The 19,420-nt window shown below is 46.0% G+C and overlaps 1 protein-coding gene across 2 annotated transcripts in view; it reads right to left on the bottom strand.

Moving 5' to 3' along the window:
• Positions 1 to 19,420, bottom strand: part of SH3KBP1 (SH3 domain containing kinase binding protein 1) — a 677,269-nt gene that overhangs the window by 626,048 nt on the left and 31,801 nt on the right. Inside the window, exon 2 of one of the 2 annotated variants that reach the window (XM_063955734.1) lies at positions 16,857 to 16,909. The exons of the other annotated variant lie outside the window; for it this stretch is intronic. Within the exon in view, the coding sequence (XP_063811804.1) occupies positions 16,857 to 16,869 (13 nt within the window). The 5' untranslated portion in view covers positions 16,870 to 16,909. The remainder of the gene's footprint in view (positions 1 to 16,856; positions 16,910 to 19,420) is intronic. 2 annotated transcript variants of the gene reach the window in all.

Raw genomic sequence — 19,420 nt, forward strand, 5'->3', positions numbered from 1 at the left:
CTGATTAAGGAAACCAACAATCTTGTGCCAAAATACAGCCACCTTACTACATTGCCAGAAACTATGGAAAAAGGTGGCGCCGTGCGCAGTACATTTCGGGCAACACCCAGAGTCACTGGGCAACATATGTCTCCGCTGAGCAAGTGACATATAAGCCCTATGTATTGTTTTAAAATAAACCTTCTGTAGGGAGGCAGAATGAAGGTGTTTGAATAACATTTGAGTATGCGTCAACATCTCAGTCCCAGTTGGAAAATTCAGAATATCAGAGTTCCAACCAAGCAAAGAGCGCTGCCAGTTTATTGGCATTGTCAACTTGGAGATCAGAATAGTAAAATTTTAAGCGGTATAGATTAGTACGTGTAAAAGATAAAAGAGGACCCATGGTATTAGGCGTTTCCCCTGATGACATAACCTCTGGCAATGCTTGAGCAAAGTGACGAGCCTGAAGATACATATAAAACTGTTTGTCATGCAAATTAAATTTATCTTTTCATCTCGAGAAGGGCATAAGAGTGCCCCCTAGGTCAAAGACATCACGGATAGAAGCAATGCCAAGCTCCTTCCATGTCCGGAAACCTGAATTATCTAGACTAGGCCGAAAAGCAGGATTACCCCAGAAAGTAGTGAATTGTGAGAAGCATGGATTTCTCTCCAATTTCTTGTTAGTAAACCACCAAGACTTATAAGTGTGCTTAAATAAAATGTTTGACAATATGTTATTGGGTATATCTTTTCTCGGGGAATGTAGCAATGCACCTGGGGAATAGGGAGTCATCAACTCCACCTATAATTCAAAATTCACAAAAATTGAACGACCCCAGAACCAATGATGTATCGGAAAGAGGCGGAGCTACTAAAGGCTGCCAGGTCCGGAATATTAAGGCCTCCAGCTGAACGTGGTAACTGTAATTTGGGATATGCTATGTTAGGTTTCTTACAAGCTCAAAGAAATGTAGAAAAAATTGAGTTAATTCGTTGAATGTCTTTTTTCAATAGGCCAATGGGGAACATTTGTAATAAATAAGAGAGCATAGGAAAAGCTATACTTTTAATTACGGCCGCTCTACCAGTCAGGGAAAGGGGCAAAGTCATCCAATTTGTCAATAACTTAGCAATAGAGGCAATCACCGGTTCAAAATTCACTTTATACAGAGTGTGCAACATTTTGGGAAGTCTGACTCCTAAGTTTTAAAGGGAGGATGACACTAACGGAAATTGTGACAGAATAGGGTGGGTGCTATACTCCAAAAGGTTTCCAGTAAGAGGCAGAAGTTCTGATTTAGAATAATTCACCCGAAAACCGGCAAAGGTGCCAAACTGCTCAATCAGGTCTATTATAGCCAGAATAGAGTCTTTTGGGTCGGATATGAACAATAACATGTCATCGGCGAATAACGCGAGTTTCGCCTCTAACTTTCCCACTGGAATACCCCAAAATAAAGGGGAGTCCCTAAGGGCAAGTGCCAGGGGTTCCATTGCTACTGCAAAAAGTAGTGCGGATAGAGGACACCCCTGGTGAGTGCCCCTCTAAATATAAAAGGGAGGTGATAAATAGCCATTACCGATGACCTGTGTGGCAGGATTAGAATATAAGTTAGTCAGTAATTGGATGAACCCGTCCGGGGCTCCAACTCTACGTAATGCCTCAAATAGGTTGTTCCAAGTAATAAGGTCGAAGGCCTTCTCAGCGTCTAATGATAAAACAGCCCTATCCTCGATGCAAACTCGAATCCTCCAAATGTTGTATTATAGAAATAATTTTTCTAATACTAACCACTGATTGACGGCCATAAATAAAACCGGATTGATTAGGGTGTACGATGTGAGGCAAAAGCAGTTTTAATCTATTGGACACTATTTTAGTAAATATTTTATAGTCCATATTCAGTAAAGAGATAGGACGGTAGGAGCTAGGTAAGTCAGGGTCGCGTCCTGGCTGGGGCAGTATTCTAAGAATAACAGAATTAAAGTATTGTGGGGGAGTGCATCCAGTGAGAATAGTATTAAACACTGCAGTTAAAGAATCTGAATATTAGAAGATAAAATAAGATTTTAAACCTACCGGTAAATCTTTTTCTCCTAGTCCGTAGAGGATGCTGGGGACTCCGTAAGGACCATGGGGATAGACGGGCTCCGCAGGAGACATGGGCACCAAGAAAGAACTTTAGGTATGGGTGTGCACTGGCTCCTCCCCCTATACCCCTCCTCCAGACCCCAGCTAGAGAAACTGTGCCCAGAGGAGACGGGCAGTACGAGGAAAGGATTTAGTTAATCCAAGGGCAAGATTCATACCAGCCCACACCATTCACACCGTATAACTAGGGATATACGAACCAGTTAACAGTATGAAACAACACAGCATCAGACCTAGACTGATGAAAACTGTAACATAACCCTTATGTAAGCAACAACTATATACAAGTCTTGCAGATTTAGTCCGCACTGGGACGGGCGCCCAGCATCCTCTACGGACTAGGAGAAAAAGATTTACCGGTAGGTTTAAAATCTTATTTTCTCTTACGTCCTAGAGGATGCTGGGGACTCCGTAAGGACCATGGGGATTAAACCAAAGCTCCCAAACGGGCGGGAGAGTGCGGATGACTCTGCAGCACCGACTGAGCAAACATGAGGTCCTCCTCAGCCAGGGTATCAAACTTGTAGAACTTTGCAAAGGTGTTTGAACCCGACCAAGTAGCAGCTCGGCACAATTTCAATGCCGAGACCCCTCGGGCAGCCGCCCAAGAAGAGCCCACCTTCCTAGTGGAATGGGCCTTAATCGATTTTGGTAGCGGCAATCCAGCCGTTGAATTAGCCTGCTGAATCGTGTTACAGATCCAGCGAGCAATAGTCTGCTTTGAAGCAGGAACGTCAACTTTGTTGGCAGCATACAGGACAAACAGTGCTTCTGTTTTTCTGACCCTAGCCGTTCTGGCTACGTAAATTTTCAAAGCCCTGACCACATCAATGGACTCGGAATCCTCCAAGTCCCGCGTAGCCACAGGCACCACAATAGGTTGGTTCATATGAAAAGACGAAACCACCTTAGGCAAGAATTGAGGACGGGTCCGCAATTCCGCTCTATCCATATGGAAAACCAGATAGGGGCTTTTATGAGACAAAGCCGCCAATTCCGACACTCGCCTAGCCGAAGCCAAGGCTAACAACATGACCACTTTCCAAGTGAGATATTTTAATTCCACTGTTTTAAGTGGTTCAAACCAGTGCGACTTAAGGAAACTCAACACCACGTTAAGGTCCCAAGGCGCCACCGGAGGAACAAAAGGAGGCTTAATATGCAGCACTCCCTTCACAAAAGTCTGTACTTCTGGGAGAGAAGCTAATTCCTACTGAAAGAAAATGGATAGGGCCGAAATCTGAACCTTAATGGAGCCTAATTTCAGGCCCAAATTCACTCCAGTTTGTAGGAAGTGAAGGAAATGGCCCAGATGGAATTCTTCTGTAGGAGCATTCCTGGCCTCACACCAAGAAACATACTTTCACCATATACGGTGATAATGTTTAGCTGTCACGTCCTTCCTAGCCTTTATCAGAGTAGGAATGACCTCATCCGGAATGCCCTTTTCCGCTAGGATCCGGCGTTCAACCACCATGCCGTCAAATGCAGCCGCGGTAAGTCTTGGAATAGACAGGGCCCCTGTTGTCTGTCTTAGAGGAAGAGGCCACGGATCTTCTGTGAGCATTTCCTGCAGATCCGGATACCAGACCCTTCGCGGCCAATCCGGAACAATGAGAATTGTCTGTACTCCTCTTTTTCTTATTATTTTCAACACCTTGGGGATGAGAGGAAGAGGAGGAAACACATAGACCGACTGGAACACCCACGGTGTCACTAGGGCGTCCACTGCCACCGCCTGAGGGTCTCTTGACCTGGCGCAATACCTCTGTAGTTTTTTGTTTAGGCGGGACGCCATCATGTCTATCTGGGGCAGGCCCCACTGACTTGCAATCAGTGCGAAGACTTCCTGATGAAGTCCCCACTCTCCTGGATGTAGATCGTGTCTGCTGAGGAAGTCTGCTTGCCAGTTGTCCACTCCCGGAATGAACACTGCTGACAGTGCGCCTACATGATTTTCCGCCCAGTGAAGAATCCTGGTGGCTTCCGCCATTGCCACTCTGCTCCTTGTGCCGCCTTGGCGGTTTACATGAGCTACTGCGGTGATGTTGTCTGACTGGATCAGAACCGGTAGGTCGCAAAGCAAAGTCTCCGCTTGACGAAGGGCGTTGTATATGGCCCTCAGTTCCAGGACGTTGATGTGAAGACAAGTTTCTTGACTTGACCAAAGACCATGGAAGTTTCTTCCCTGTGTGACTGCTCCCCAACCTCGGAGGCTCGCATCCGTGGTCACCAGAACCCAGTCCTGAATGCCGAATCTGCGACCCTCCAGAAGGTGAGCACTCTGCAGCCACCACAGGAGAGATACCCTGGCCCTGGGGGACAGGGTGATCAACTGATGAATCTGTAGATGTGACCCGGACCATTTGTCCAGTAGGTCCCATTGGAAGGTCCTCGCATGAAACCTGCCGAAGGGAATGGCCTCGTAAGATGCCACCATCTTTCCCAGGACTCGAGTGCAGTGATGCACCGACACCTGTTTTGGCTTCAATAGGTCCCTGACCAGAGTCATGAGTTCCTGGGCCTTTTCTATCGGAAGATAAACCCTTTTCTGGTCCGTATCCAAAATCATGCCTAAGAAGGTCAAACGAGTCGTAGGAACTAACTGTGACTTCGGGATATTGAGAATCCAGCCGTGTTGCTGTAACACCTTCAGTGTAAGTGCCACGCTGTTCAAAAACTGCTCTCGTGATCTCGCTTTTATAAGGAGATCGTCCAACTAAGGGATAATTGTGACACCCTGCTGTTACGATTCCTGTACTCCAGACTGGAGAAGATCTTATGGCAGAGATCTGAGTACAGGAATGAAACACAGGTTGTGGGAGCTGGAGAGCCTAGTAACCCCTGGCGCCCTAACTCCGTTGTCTCGCCCGTGTTATCAGAAATCCCCTGCGAGACTATGGTTGCTTGAGCCCATGGCAGCCGCATTCGAAGGGCGGATTATGTCTGCCCAACCCCGATGCCCCCGCAGGTCTTAATGGGAGACAAGGGGAAGTCCGAGACAGGGTGATAACAAGGGGCCCTCTGACTAAGCAACCAAGCCAGGGGTTACAAGCTAACTAAACTAAATCTAAAGGTATGTGCGGACTAGCCGCCAGGGAAAAGGACAACCAAAGATCCACGGATCCGACACTCCTATCCGGCACCGCTGGACACCAGAGTGGATCTTGTGGAAGCGGAATCCTCCGCAAAGCTCCAGAACTCAAAATAAACACAATAATAAATAGTAGCGGACAAGCCGCAACACACGGCTGCGCCGCGACTCACGAACGCCACCAGATGTTAAAGGTGCTCGATCAGACTCCAGGAACAGATGGTAACTTCCGAGTACAGGATCACTGAGAACAGGAACAAACGAACAGACCGGGACTGGGAACTCTCTCTGCAGCAGAATCAGGCAAACAGGAAGCTATCACCGGCGTCTGTGAGGAGTCCTGGGAGTGCTTTTAACAGAGAGTCTTCCAATCAGTTGTTTGGAGGCTGATTGGATTAAATGCCATGCAGCTGACAAGCTGCATGGCCAGGAAAACAGATGAGTGATAATTACAACATGCCGTGCAGCTGCATGCTACACAGCCAGGAAACCAGTGATGATATAAACTTAGACCCAGCAACGGGGAACACGATCCGACAGTGGCGTCCCCGTTGCTAGGCGCCGGCCGCACTGACGAGCGGACCCTCGGCGCCTAACAGTACCCCCCCCTTGAGGAGGGGTCAAGGAACCCCTAAATCCGGGTTTCTGAGGAAATTCTTGAAAAAATGCCCTTTTGAGCCTTGGGGCATGAAGGTCCTCATCTAGGACCCACGACCTTTCCTCAGGACCATAACCTCTCCAATGCACCAAAAAATAAAGCCGACCCCGGGACAACTTGGAATCGAGAACCTTCTCAACCACGAACTCCTGCTGACCCTGTACATTAACTGGTGATCTCCCCTGAGGTTTTTTACGAGGAAATCTGCTAGATGAAACATATGGTTTGAGCAAAGAGCAATGGAAGGTATTTCCGATCCGTAACGTTTTTGGTAGCTGTAACCGGAAAGCAACTGGATTGACTTTTTTGATAATGAAAAATGGTCCAATAAATCTAGGACCCAATCTGGCTGAGGTTTGTCGAAGTTTGATATTGCGAGTCGACAGCCACACCCTGTCTCCTACTCTAAAAGTGCACGGCCGCCGGAACCTGTCCGAAAAATCTTTTTCCCTGAAAGCTGCTTTTCTGAGAGCTATGTGCACTTTTTTCCAAATAAGTTTAAGATGAGAGGTCAGGGCCAGAGAGGAGACAGAGGAATGTTGGAAAAATGAATTAGCTCTGGGGTGGAAACCAAAAACTGCAAAAAATGGAGACACATTGGTGGAGGAATGACAGGCATTATTATAAGCAAACTCTGCCAATGGAAGAAACTCAGACCAGTCATTTTGGAGTTTGGCCGAGTACAAACGCAAATATTGTTTTAAGGATTGGTTCACTCGCTCAGTCTGTCCATTTGATTGTGGATGATAACCGGAGGTTAATGATAATTTCATTTTTAACGAAGCACAAAAAGACTTCCAAAACTGTGCAATGAATTGTGGACCCCTGTCAGAAACAATATCAGTGGGTAACCCATGGAGTCTGAAAACATGACGGAGGAACAAGACTGCCAATCCCTGGGCAGATGGCAATCGGGGAAGACCAATAAAATGAGCCATCTTACTAAAACGGTCCACTACCACCCATATGACTGTGCATCCAGCTGACAGAGGGAGATCCACCACAAAATCCATGGAGATATGCGACCATGGTCTAAGGGGAACATTCAATGGCATAAGTTGACCAATAGGCAAAGAACGGGGAACTTTATGCTGTGCACAGACCTGACACGAAACAACAAACTCTTTAATGTCTTTAGAAAGACCAGGCCACCACACTGAGCGGGATACCAATTCAAAAGTTTTAGCGACTCCCAGATGCCCTGCAACTTTGCTATCATGAAATTCCTCCAAAACAGTTGCTCTCAAAAACTCAGGAACAAAAAGACGGCCAGCAGGAGTATTTCCCGGAGCTTGATGTTGAAGCAGCTTCAATTGAGAAAAAACATCCTGTGTGAGACCTGCCTGAATGACTGAAGGCGGAAGTATGAGAGTAACCAGACTGTTGTCTTGAACGGGAAGAAAACTGCGTGAGAGGGCATCTGCCTTGGTATTCTTGGAACCAGGTCTGAAGGTGATAATGAATTTGAAATGAGTGAAAAATAAAGCCCAACGAGCCTGTCGGGCATTCAGTCGCTTAGCTGATTCAATGTATTGAAGATTTTTGTGATCCGTCAAAACAGAAATGGTATGGGTCGCTCCTTCAAGCCAATGTCTCCACTCCTCAAAAGCCCATTTAATAGCCAGCAACTCCCGATTACCAACATCGTAGTTGGATTCAGCAGATGAGAATTTCCTGGACATAAAGGCACAAGGATGTAACTCAAGGGAATCTGGATCCTTCTGAGAAAGGATAGCCCCTACACCAACCTCCGAGGCATCTACCTCAACGATGAAAGGCAATTCTGGGTTGGGATGTCTAAGGACAGGGGCTGAGACAAAGGCTTGTTTCAAGGCCTGAAAAGATACTTTAGCTTCACATGACCAATTGGTAGGATCTGCTCCCTTCTTAGTGAGTGCCACAATGGGAGCAACTATGTCAGAGAAAGAGTGAATAAACCTTCTATAGTAGTTTGCAAACCCTAAAAAGCGCTGAATTGCTTTTAAGTTGGTGGGTTGCGCCCAACTCAGGATGGCTTGGAGCTTCTTAGGTTCCATTCGGAATCCCCGAGGGGAAATAATGTACCCTAAAAAGGATACCTCCGTGACGTGAAATTCACACTTCTCCGGTTTGGCATACAAGTGATTTTCACGTAATTTCTTAAGTACCTGACGCACCTGGGTAACATGTTGTTCTATAGAGTCAGAATAAATCAAAATGTCGTCTAAATAGACCACAACGAATCTTCCCAGAAACTCACGGAGCACATCATTAATGAGATCCTGAAAGACTGCCGGAGCGTTAGATAGGCCGAATGGCATGACCAGATACTCATAGTGACCTGATTGAGTACTGAATGCCGTTTTCCACTCATCCCCTGATCTGATTCTAATGAGATTATATGCTCCTCTCAGGTCAATCTTAGAAAAAATAACAGCCGAACGTAGCTGATCAAAGAGGACAGAGATCAGAGGCAGAGGGTAAGTATTCTTTACTGAGATTTTATTCAGGGCTCGAAAGTCAATGCAGGGTCTGAGGGAACCATCCTTCTTCTCTACGAAGAAAAAACCTGCACTTAAAGGGGATTTAGATGGCCTGATAAACCCTTTCTCAAGACTTTCTTTCACATACTCATTCATGGCCACAGTTTCAGGACCAGACAATGCATATAACCTTCCTTTAGGCAACGTGGCACCAGGAATTAACTCAATGGTACAATCATAAGGCCTATGGGGAGGCAAAATATCCGCATTGCCCTTGGAAAACACATCCAAAAAATCTTGGTATTCTCCAGGAATATGTGCGGACCTGGCAGCAGCTACTCGGATAGGAAGTGTAATACATTCTTTATCACAGATGGTACTCCATTGTAGGATCTCCCCAGACTGCCAATCTATGATGGGATTATGAAAGGCCAGCCAAGGGTGACCCAGAACCACAGGAACTGCTGGACAATGGGTAAGAAAAAACTCAATCTTTTCAGAATGTAGAGCTCCCACCGAGAGCAAAACAGGAGGTGTACATAGAGAAATAACCCCATTGGATAAGGGACTCCCATCTAAACCATGCATGGTGATACACCTACTTAAGGTTAACTGAGGAATACCTAAGGCCTTGGCCCATGTTAAGTCCATAAAGTTTCCTGCAGCTCCACTGTCCACAAAAGCAGAGACCGAGGAACAGAGGCTGTCATAAGAAACTTTAGCAGGAACCAATAGTGAATTATTTGAGGAGATGAGCTGTAGACCAAAGTGAACCCCCTCACTATTCACTTGGTCAGGAAGTTTCCCGACTTGTTTGGGCAACTACGGGCAAAATGTCCCTTACCTCCGCAGTACAAACACAGACCAGAATTTTGCCTCCTGGTTCTTTCTTCCGGAGACAATTTGGAGAGACCAATCTGCATAGGCTCCTCCATGTCTACCGGAACGGAAGAAACACAGGGAAAAGAAACTACAGATGCCCCTTTCTCAGTCCTCCGCTCTCTGAGCCTACGATCTATTTTAATAGAGAGCTCCATGAGTTTATCAAGGTTCTCAGGAGAGGGATACTGAAGGAGGCTGTCTTTTATAGATTCAGATAAGCCGAGGCGAAACTGACTGCGCAGGGCAGGATCATTCCAGCCACAGTCGTTCGACCAACGGCGAAACTCTGTACAATAATTCTCTGCAGGATTCCTACCCTGTCTTAGAGCACGCAACTGACTTTCTGCGGATGCCTCTCTATCAGGGTCGTCATACAATAGCCCTAAAGATTTCAAAAAGGCGTCTACAGACGATAAGGCCGGATCGTCTGTCTTTAAACCAAAAGCCCAGGTCTGAGGATCCCCCTGAAGCAGAGAAATTATAATTCCAACCCGCTGAGCCTCCGTACCTGAGGAAACTGGTCTTAAACGAAAATACAGTTTACAAGACTCTTTAAAATTAAAAAACTGTTTTCTATCCCCAGAAAAACGGTCAGGCAGATGCATTTTTGGTTCAGGGATGACCCTCGGGGAAGTCCGTAACAGATCTTCCTGTGAGCTCACCCGGAGGGACAGATCCTGAACCATCTGGGTAAGTTCCTGAATCTGACTAACCAAAAACTGGCCAGGATTTGGCCCAACACCGGTGGGATTCATGAGGCCGACAAAATTCTCCCAACTGGATAAGTGAAAAAATTAACTCCTGTTGAAAATTTTTTCTTTTGTCTGGCCGGTGATAATGTTACGATTCCTGTACTCCAGACTGGAGAAGATCTTATGGCAGAGATCTGAGTACAGGAATGAAACACAGGTTGTGGGAGCTGGAGAGCCTAGTAACCCCTGGCGCCCTAACTCCGTTGTCTCGCCCGTGTTATCAGAAATCCCCTGCGAGACTATGGTTGCTTGAGCCCATGGCAGCCGCGTTCGAAGGGCGGATTATGTCTGCCCAACCCCGATGCCCCCGCAGGTCTTAATGGGAGACAAGGGGAAGTCCGAGACAGGGTGATAACAAGGGGCCCTCTGACTAAGCAACCAAGCCAGGGGTTACAAGCTAACTAAACTAAATCAAAAGGTATGTGCGGACTAGCCGCCAGGGAAAAGGACAACCAAAGATCCACGGATCCGACACTCCTATCCGGCACCGCTGGACACCAGAGTGGATCTTGTGGAAGCGGAATCCTCCGCAAAGCTCCAGAACTCAAAATAAACACAATAATAAATAGTAGCGGACAAGCCGCAACACACGGCTGCGCCGCGACTCACGAACGCCACCAGATGTTAAAGGTGCTCGATCAGACTCCAGGAACAGATGGTAACTTCCGAGTACAGGATCACTGAGAACAGGAACAAACGAACAGACCGGGACTGGGAACTCTCTCTGCATCAGAATCAGGCAAACAGGAAGCTATCACCGGCGTCTGTGAGGAGTCCTGGGAGTGCTTTTAACAGAGAGTCTTCCAATCAGCTGTTTGGAGGCTGATTGGATTAAATGCCATGCAGCTGACAAGCTGCATGGCCAGGAAAACAGATGAGTGATAATTACAACATGCCGTGCAGCTGCATGCTACACAGCCAGGAAACCAGTGATGATATAAACTTAGACCCAGCAACGGGGAACACGATCCGACAGTGGCGTCCCCGTTGCTAGGCGCCGGCCGCACTGACGAGCGGACCCTCGGCGCCTAACACCTGCTTGCGCAGGAGCACCATCATTCCCGCCATTACCTTGGTGAAAATCCTCGGGGCCGTGGAAAGCCCAAACGGCAACTTCTGAAATTGGTAATGACAATCCTGTACCGAAAATCTCAGGTACGCCTGATGAGGTGGATATATGGAAACATGAAGGTATGCATCTTTTATGTCCAGGGATACCATAAAATCCCCCCCCCTTCTAGGCTGGCGATGACCGCTCTGAGCGATTCCATCTTGAACTTGAACCTTTTCAAGTATAGGTTCAAGGATTTTAAATTTAAAATGGGTCTGACCGAACCGTCCGGTTTCGGGATTACAAATAGGGTTGAGTAATACCCCCTCCCTTGTTGAAGCAGGGGAACTTTGACCACCACCTGTTGAAGACACAATTTTTGAATTGCATTTAAAACTATCTTCCTTTCTGGGGGAGAAGCTGGTAGGGACGATTTGAAAAACCGGCGAGGAGGCACCTCTTCGAATTCCAGTTTGTAACCCTGGGAAACAGTTTCTATTGCCCAGGGATCCACCTGTGAGTGGCTGAAAAGTCGAAGACGTGCCCCCACTAGGGCGGACTCCCTCAGCGGAGCCCCAGCGTCATGTGGTGGATTTTGTAGAGGCCGGGGAGGACTTCTGCTCCTGGGAACTAGCTGTGGTTGGCAGCTTTTTCCCTCTGCCCTTACTTCTGGCAAGAAAGGACGATCCTCGTGCTCTCTTGTTTTTATTTGACCGAAAGGACTGCATTTGATAATGTGGCGCTTTCTTAGGCTGTGAGGGAATATAAGGCAAAAAATTTGATTTACCTGCCGTAGCTGTGGAGACCAGGTCCGAGAGACCTTCCCCAAACAATTCCTCACCCCTGTAAGGTAAAACCTCCATATGCCTCTTTGAGTCGGCATCACCTGTCCATTGCCGGGTCCATAGGACTCGTCTAGCAGAAATCGACATAGCGTTGACTCTAGAACCCAGTAGGCCAATGTCTCTTTGAGCATCCCTCATATATAAGACAGCATCTTTAATATGACCCAGGGTTAATAAAATGGTATCCTTATCCACGGTATCCAATTCCGCCGATAAGGTATCTATCCACGCCGCTACAGCGCTACAAACCCAAGCCGACGCTATCGCCGGTCTGAGTAAGGTACCCGAGTGTGTGTAAATGGACTTTAATGTAGCCTCCTGCTTGCGATCAGCAGGATCCCTGAGGGTAGCCGTATCTTGGGATGACAGTGCTACCTTTTTGGATAAGCGTGTCAACGCTTTGTCTACCCTTGGGGAGGATTCCCACCGTATCCTGTCCTTGGTCGGGAAAGGATACGCTATAAGAATCCTTTTGGGAATTTGCAGTTTCTTGTCTGGAGATTCCCATGCCCTTTCAAATAACTCGTTCAGCTCATGAGAAGGGGTAAATGTTACCTCAGGTTTCTTTTCCTTATACATGTGTACCCTCGTGTCAGGGACAGGGGGTTCCTCTGTGATATGCAAAACATCCTTTATTGCAATAATCATATATTGAATACTTTTAGTTAATTTTGGCTGTAACTTTGCATCATCGTAGTCGACACTAGAGTCAGAATCCATGTCGGTATTAGTGTCTACTATTTGGGATTGTGGGCGCTTTTGAGACCCCGGGGGTCCCTGCGACATAGGGGCAGGCAGGGCCTGACTCTCTGCATAATTCCTGGACTCAGCTTTGTCCAACCTTTTGCGCAATAAATTTACATTAGCACTTAAAACATTCCACATATCCACCCAGTCAGGTGTCGGTGTTGCCGACGGAGACACCACATTCATTTGCTCCACCTCCTCAGTAGGAAAGCCTTCTACCTCAGACATGCCGACACACGCGTACCGACACACCACACACTCAGGGAAACCTCTTATCTGAAGACCGTTCCCCCACAAAGGCCCTTTGGAGAGACAGAGAGAGAGTATGCCAGCACACACCCAGCGCTAATGACCCAGCTCTGGGACAAACTGCGGGGTGAGACCTGCGTTCCGTTCCATCTGGAGCTAATGGTGTCCAGTAGCCTAAGAAACAGAGCCTAACATTAAAGTAGGTCTGTTTCTCTCCCCTCAGTCCCTCGCTGCAGGGAGTCTGTTGCCAGCAGGCTCCCTGAAAATAAAAAACCTAACAAATACTTTCTTTTCAGGAAAACTCAGGAGAGCTCCCTGTAATGCACCCAGTCTCCTCTGGGCACAGTAATAAACTGGGGTCTGGAGGAGGGGCATAGGGGGAGGAGCCAGTGCACACCCATACCTAAAGTTCTTTCTTGGTGCCCATGTCTCCTGCGGAGCCCGTCTATCCCCATGGTCCTTACGGAGTCCCCAGCATCCTCTAGGACGTAAGAGAAAATTTGATAGAATTCGTTTGAAAACCCATCCGGCCCAGGGCCTTATTAGATTTCACTTTGAAATTACGGATCCAATTTCCTAAGACGTAATGGGAGACAACAAGGAGAAAGCCTGGTCCTCCGACAATTGTGGTAACTGAATTGTAGACCAAAAGTCCTCCTTTTTTTCCTCATCAATGACTGGCTCTGAATACAGCTGAGCATAAAAGGATCGAAAGGTATCAGTGTTACACTTGATGGATCTAGTTAGACTACTGGTGTCATTGCGCTAAGCCTTAATGGCGATGGGAGAACGACGACCTCTCAAAAGAGAAGTCTACTCGATTGATTACCATGCCTATGGAACATAGCATCCTTATAAGAGGTATACTTAGCCTCCATATTGAACATTACATTATCAAACAGACTTTTTTGCTGGTAATAGGCCGCCTTGGTAGCACGAGTAGGTGTACGTTTAAATTCCTGGAGACCTCTGTAAGCTTCCTTAGACCTCTGTAAGCTTCCTTTGTGCCGCCAAGTAAGCTGCCCCCAATTGTTTACAATATGAAATAATTTGACCCCTTACAACCGATTTAGCGGCTTGCCAAAATAACAATGGTTGAGCCGTGGCATACTCTAAATTGTGATCTCTATAGTCAATCCAAGCCGCCTCCAACATATTGCGAAACTTCAGGGAGTTGGATAAATGGGAGGGAATCCTCCACTGCCTGATAGGACCTCTGTCCGTGGTAACCGAGATCTTCATCCAGCATAACGCATGGTCAGATAGGTGGCTGGATTCGATGTTAGAGTCTAAAACCCTGGGAAAAACATGTTCCAACAGTAGAAGGTAGTCAATGCAGGAGAGCATGCCATGTGCAGCTGACAAACATGTATAATCCCGTTCTAAAGGATGGCACGCCCTCCACACATCCACCACCCCCAGCTCCTGGACAATATATGGGATCCCCACTTTCAGGGCAGGGTCATGTTTGTCTCTGGGGTTGCTCCTGTGTATGATAAGAAATTACAGACTTAGGAGTCTATTTACTAAGCCTTGGAGAGAGATAAAGTGGATGAAGATAAATACCAGCCAACCAGCTGTCATTTTTAAAAGACATCCTGTAACATGGCAGTTAGGTGCTGATTGGCTGGTAATTTATCTCAGTCCACTTCAGCTCTCTCCAAAGTTTAGTACATAGATTCCTTAGGGGTTTACGTACAGAGGGCCAGATGTACTAAGCCTTGAAAAGTGATACATTTCACGGTGATAACATACCAGCCAATCAGCTCCTAACTGCCATGTTACAGGCTGGGTTTGAAAAATGACAGTTAGCAGCTGATTGGTTGGTATTTTATCACCATGAAATGTATCACTTTTCAAGGCTTAGTACATCTCCCCCTAAGCCTTAGAGAGATAAAGTGGATGGAGATAAAGTAGTTACTAACCCGCTCACACACTGCATCTCATACTTTATGCTACTATAGCACTTTCCGAATGTGATAGAACTACTCAAGCACTTATTTGGCACATGCTTAATACGGCTAACTGTGCCACTGCATCTTGCTGGAAGACAGTAGACCCGCCCTTCCTCATCTCTACATAACTCGATCGGGCACACCTACTGTATCATTCAGATCATATCACCAGTTCCCTGAATGAGTGCCCACACAAATTCACTAGTATCTGGTCTCCATGGATCTCTTATCATGAGACTCACGCTTGTACCTTGCAATTTTCTGTTTTATACAGCTACTGACAAGTCACCCACCCTACCTACCGCCATCTCCCCGTTACTAACACTCCACCCCTCTCCTTCACTCACTACTTTCTTCTGTCTCCTCACCTCCTTTTTTTTCTTAATCCACCTGTAAAGAATGTTCTGCTTGATCGTTACTTGATTCTTCGTAAAATGCAATTTTCCAATTGATATCTACCTGTATGATTTGATGTAAAATTGCACTAACATTTTATCAAACAACCAGCTTCTATCTGTCATTTTTCGAACACAGCCTCTAACATAGCAGTTTGGAGCTGATTGGCTGGTACCATATTTCCATCAGCTTTATCTCTCTCTCTCTCTTTAGTACATAGACCCCTTACTTACAAGTGACTATCTCTTGCTGACAATCCCCCAAAACAAAACAGATTTAATCATTTTTGTCCTTTTTGTGTGTTTAACTAAAGATTACTAATAAAAATTCTTACCGGCAGCCACAGCTCACACTAGCAGTGGAAGCAAACACTGAGCTAAGAAGACTGCTGTCACATAGGGGTCAGCAGGCTGTGTTCTTTCCTGCCTGGGGACGAACGAGGGGCTTCTGAGAGTGAACAGTAAGGGCTACTGAGCATCAACAAATCACTGTCCTTGACCAGAAATTCCTTAGTTCCCCCCTGGCAGGCAGAGTTGAGCTGCAGTGAAGAATCCAAGGATGCAATTTACAATCTAGGGTAGTGGGAAACTCCACACTGAAACGGGGGTCTCCCATACCATGCGGGAGGGTTTGCAACTATGGCTTAAATGTTTGTTTCAAAATACTGTCTAAAGTAATTTTGGCTGAGATATACTGTATGTATCTACAGATGTGCAAAATTCTTTTTTTATGTAAAAACTAATGTAAGTGAATAAAGATGCACACACCCATTTTTCTGACAATCAGTTGCTTCACTGCACTTCAAATTGCAACATCATCTTCAGCAATTAGAAGTCATAATGCTTAATAAAGTAAAATAGTTACTTAGGAATCCTCATTCCCATGGCTTTGAGCCATGTTTACAAAAAGTCCTTCTAACGCACTGTTACAGAGAGGACAAAGAACAAGGTTTGCTTGCACTTTAGCTAGCATTTTTTGTCATTACACCCACACGTACTGTAGGAGTTCTTAATGTGAAAAGACAGTGGTAGGGGTGAGTATGAAAGAAAACATTGCAAACAAAAATAGCACAGGAAGCTTCAGTCAGTGATGGACAATAGGCAACCAACAAGATACTCACCTCTAACCCCACTGACAGGAAGCAAATTCTCCTTAAATGCTGATATTAAATACCTAGATATAATATCCAAAGAAGCAGCTCATTGCAGGAATAAGTGCTTATGTGCTCAGTATTACCAACCAGCCACACAATAGTCTACAATTTATGTTATTTTGTAATATGTCTCAAAAGCCAGTTACTGTAGGTAAAATAGCACATAATGGAAGCAGATACACGTTCAAATAAGGCATAAAATGAAATGCATTTTTACAGATGTTAATATTTGTGAGACTGGCCAAATGAAAGCAGGTATTTACTTGATTAGTAGGGGTATTAAAGACTATTGCTCTGTATAACAAAATGTCCTTTGTTGTAGAACATTGTTGGAAATAGGCAGCCATAGGGCCGTATGCAGCCTTCCCAGCCTTCACTTGCAGCCCCGGTACTTTCTGCTTTGTTGTAGTATTTGTTATAGCCTGTAGTATTAGCTGACACTTCCCCATACAGCAGTCATTTCCACAGTACTTACTGTTTGTAAACATTTAAAGGTCATAACTGTGTTTCATAATTAATTCTGGTTGCCTGTAAGAAGACCAAAACGAGAAGAGGGGAAAAGTATTCTGAATGTGGGCAAAAATGATATTATAATATATGTACATATAGTAATGAAATATTGGAGTCAGATACAGTGGCATTTGTCCGTGTGTCTTTTGCTAAAATACATCTGTGACTTTATGCTTAACACTACTACAAGCCCTTCCCTGGTGTGCCGCCATGTATCTGAATGTGCAAGGACTAAGACGCTCTATTGATGCTGAAACACTGCTTGGCGCATCTTTAGACGCAACCATCAGTTACATCATCAAAACTCGCACCAGACACATTCTGGGACTGATTCAGAGCTGCAATCAATAGAGATGCAATGTGCATACCTTTCAACTGTCCCGATTTTCACGGGACAGTCCAATTTTTGGGGGACTGTCCTGCTGTCCCACCATCGGGCAACAGTGTCCAGCGGTGGTGTTTGGGGCATTTGGGATGCTCCTGTCACTATGCTCTTAGCAGAGCAGCAGTGAATAGACTTTGTGCGGATGCGCTCAGCGTCCCTTCACAAGAGATAAGAGGGACTGGGGGCATGCCAGCAGCTCACAGAGCATTGGCCGTGCCCCCACTGTGAAGATAAAGGGAGATGTGGCAGGCGGTCACGGCATTGCCACAAAGCCACATCCCCCTTTTACAGAGGACACCCCCCCTTTTCGGGCAGGCGCACAAAGCCGCGCAGAACTGTCCCGCTGCTCCAGATATTAAAGTTGGGAAGTATGAATGTGTCTGTGAAAATCCCTAAAGACTCCTGTGGTGCGGGTGTTACACAATGTGTACACACAAAGGCGCTGTTGTGATTGAGACGCACAGTATCAGAAATGTCTTGGGAGAGTGCTGGCCATTTCTGAGTGGTGGATGAAAGGTGCCTAAAGAGACTGAGACTGTGACTAAAGAGACTTATTTGTCTCTGGGTGGGGGTGGGTCCCACCAGGTGGATCCAACACAAAGACAATTAAATAGGACCAACATTTTTTTAAGTTATGGGTCCCTGGCAACTACATATTTATGAACTTGGTGCAATCACTGGGATTACACCTTTAAATAAAATGTGCTATTTTCATTATTATTCACCAAGAACGTAATGGTTTTATTTTTAATTAACAATATATTTTTTTTTGTTATTTCATTTTCACATTTGATTATGTGCTTATCTTCTAAATTATCACTTTACAAAAGTGGCAAAAGGGAATATTTTACAGACTACAGTAATTCAAATAAAACTCCTAAATGGAGTCATGCACATGCATTTCAATTGCCCAGGAGATCACTTATATACTATATAAAATAAGAATTTACTTACCGATAATTCTATTTCTCGTAGTCCGTAGTGGATGCTGGGAACTCCGTAAGGACCATGGGGAATAGCGGCTCCGCAGGAGACTGGGCACAAAAGTAAAGCTTTAGGACTACCTGGTGTGCACTGGCTCCTCCCCCTATGACCCTCCTCCAAGCCTCAGTTAGGATACTGTGCCCGGCCGAGCGTACACAATAAGGAAGGATTCATGAATCCCGGGTAAGACTCATACCAGCCACACCAATCACACCGTACAACCTGTGATCTGAACCCAGTTAACAGCATGATAACAGAGGAGCCTCTGGAAAGATGGCTCACAACAACAATAACCCGATTTAGTTAACAATAACTATGTACAAGTATTGCAGACAATCCGCACTTGGGATGGGCGCCCAGCATCCACTACGGACTACGAGAAATAGAATTATCGGTAAGTAAATTCTTATTTTCTCTGACGTCCTAGTGGATGCTGGGAACTCCGTAAGAACCATGGGGATTATACCAAAGCTCCCAAACGGGCGGGAGAGTGCGGATGACTCTGCAGCACCGAATGAGAGAACTCCAGGTCCTCCTCAGCCAGGGTATCAAATTTGTAGAATTTAGCAAACGTGTTTGCCCCTGACCAAGTAGCTGCTCGGCAAAGTTGTAATGCCGAGACCCCTCGGGCAGCCGCCCAAGATGAGCCCACCTTCCTTGTGGAATGGGCTTTTACAGATTTTGGCTGTGGCAGGCCTGCCACAGAATGTGCAAGCTGAATTGTACTACAAATCCAACGAGCAATAGTCTGCTTAGAAGCAGGAGCACCCAGCTTGTTGGGTGCATACAGGATAAACAGCGAGTCAGATTTTCTGACTCCAGCCGTCCTGGAAACATATATTTTCAGGGCCCTGACTACGTCTAGCAACTTGGAGTCCTCCAAGTCCCTAGTAGCCGCAGGTACCACAATAGGCTGGTTCAGGTGAAACGCTGAAACCACCTTAGGGAGAAATTGAGGACGAGTCCTCAATTCTGCCCTGTCCGTATGAAAAATCAGGTAAGGGCTTTTATAGGATAAAGCCGCCAATTCTGACACACGCCTGGCCGAAGCCAGGGCCAACAGCATTACCACTTTCCATGTGAGATATTTTAAGTCCACAGTGGTGAGTGGTTCAAACCAATGTGATTTTAGGAACCCCAAAACTACATTGAGATCCCAA

This window comes from Pseudophryne corroboree, chromosome 2 (genome assembly GCF_028390025.1).
Source record: "Pseudophryne corroboree isolate aPseCor3 chromosome 2, aPseCor3.hap2, whole genome shotgun sequence".
Taxonomy (NCBI): domain Eukaryota; kingdom Metazoa; phylum Chordata; class Amphibia; order Anura; family Myobatrachidae; genus Pseudophryne; species Pseudophryne corroboree.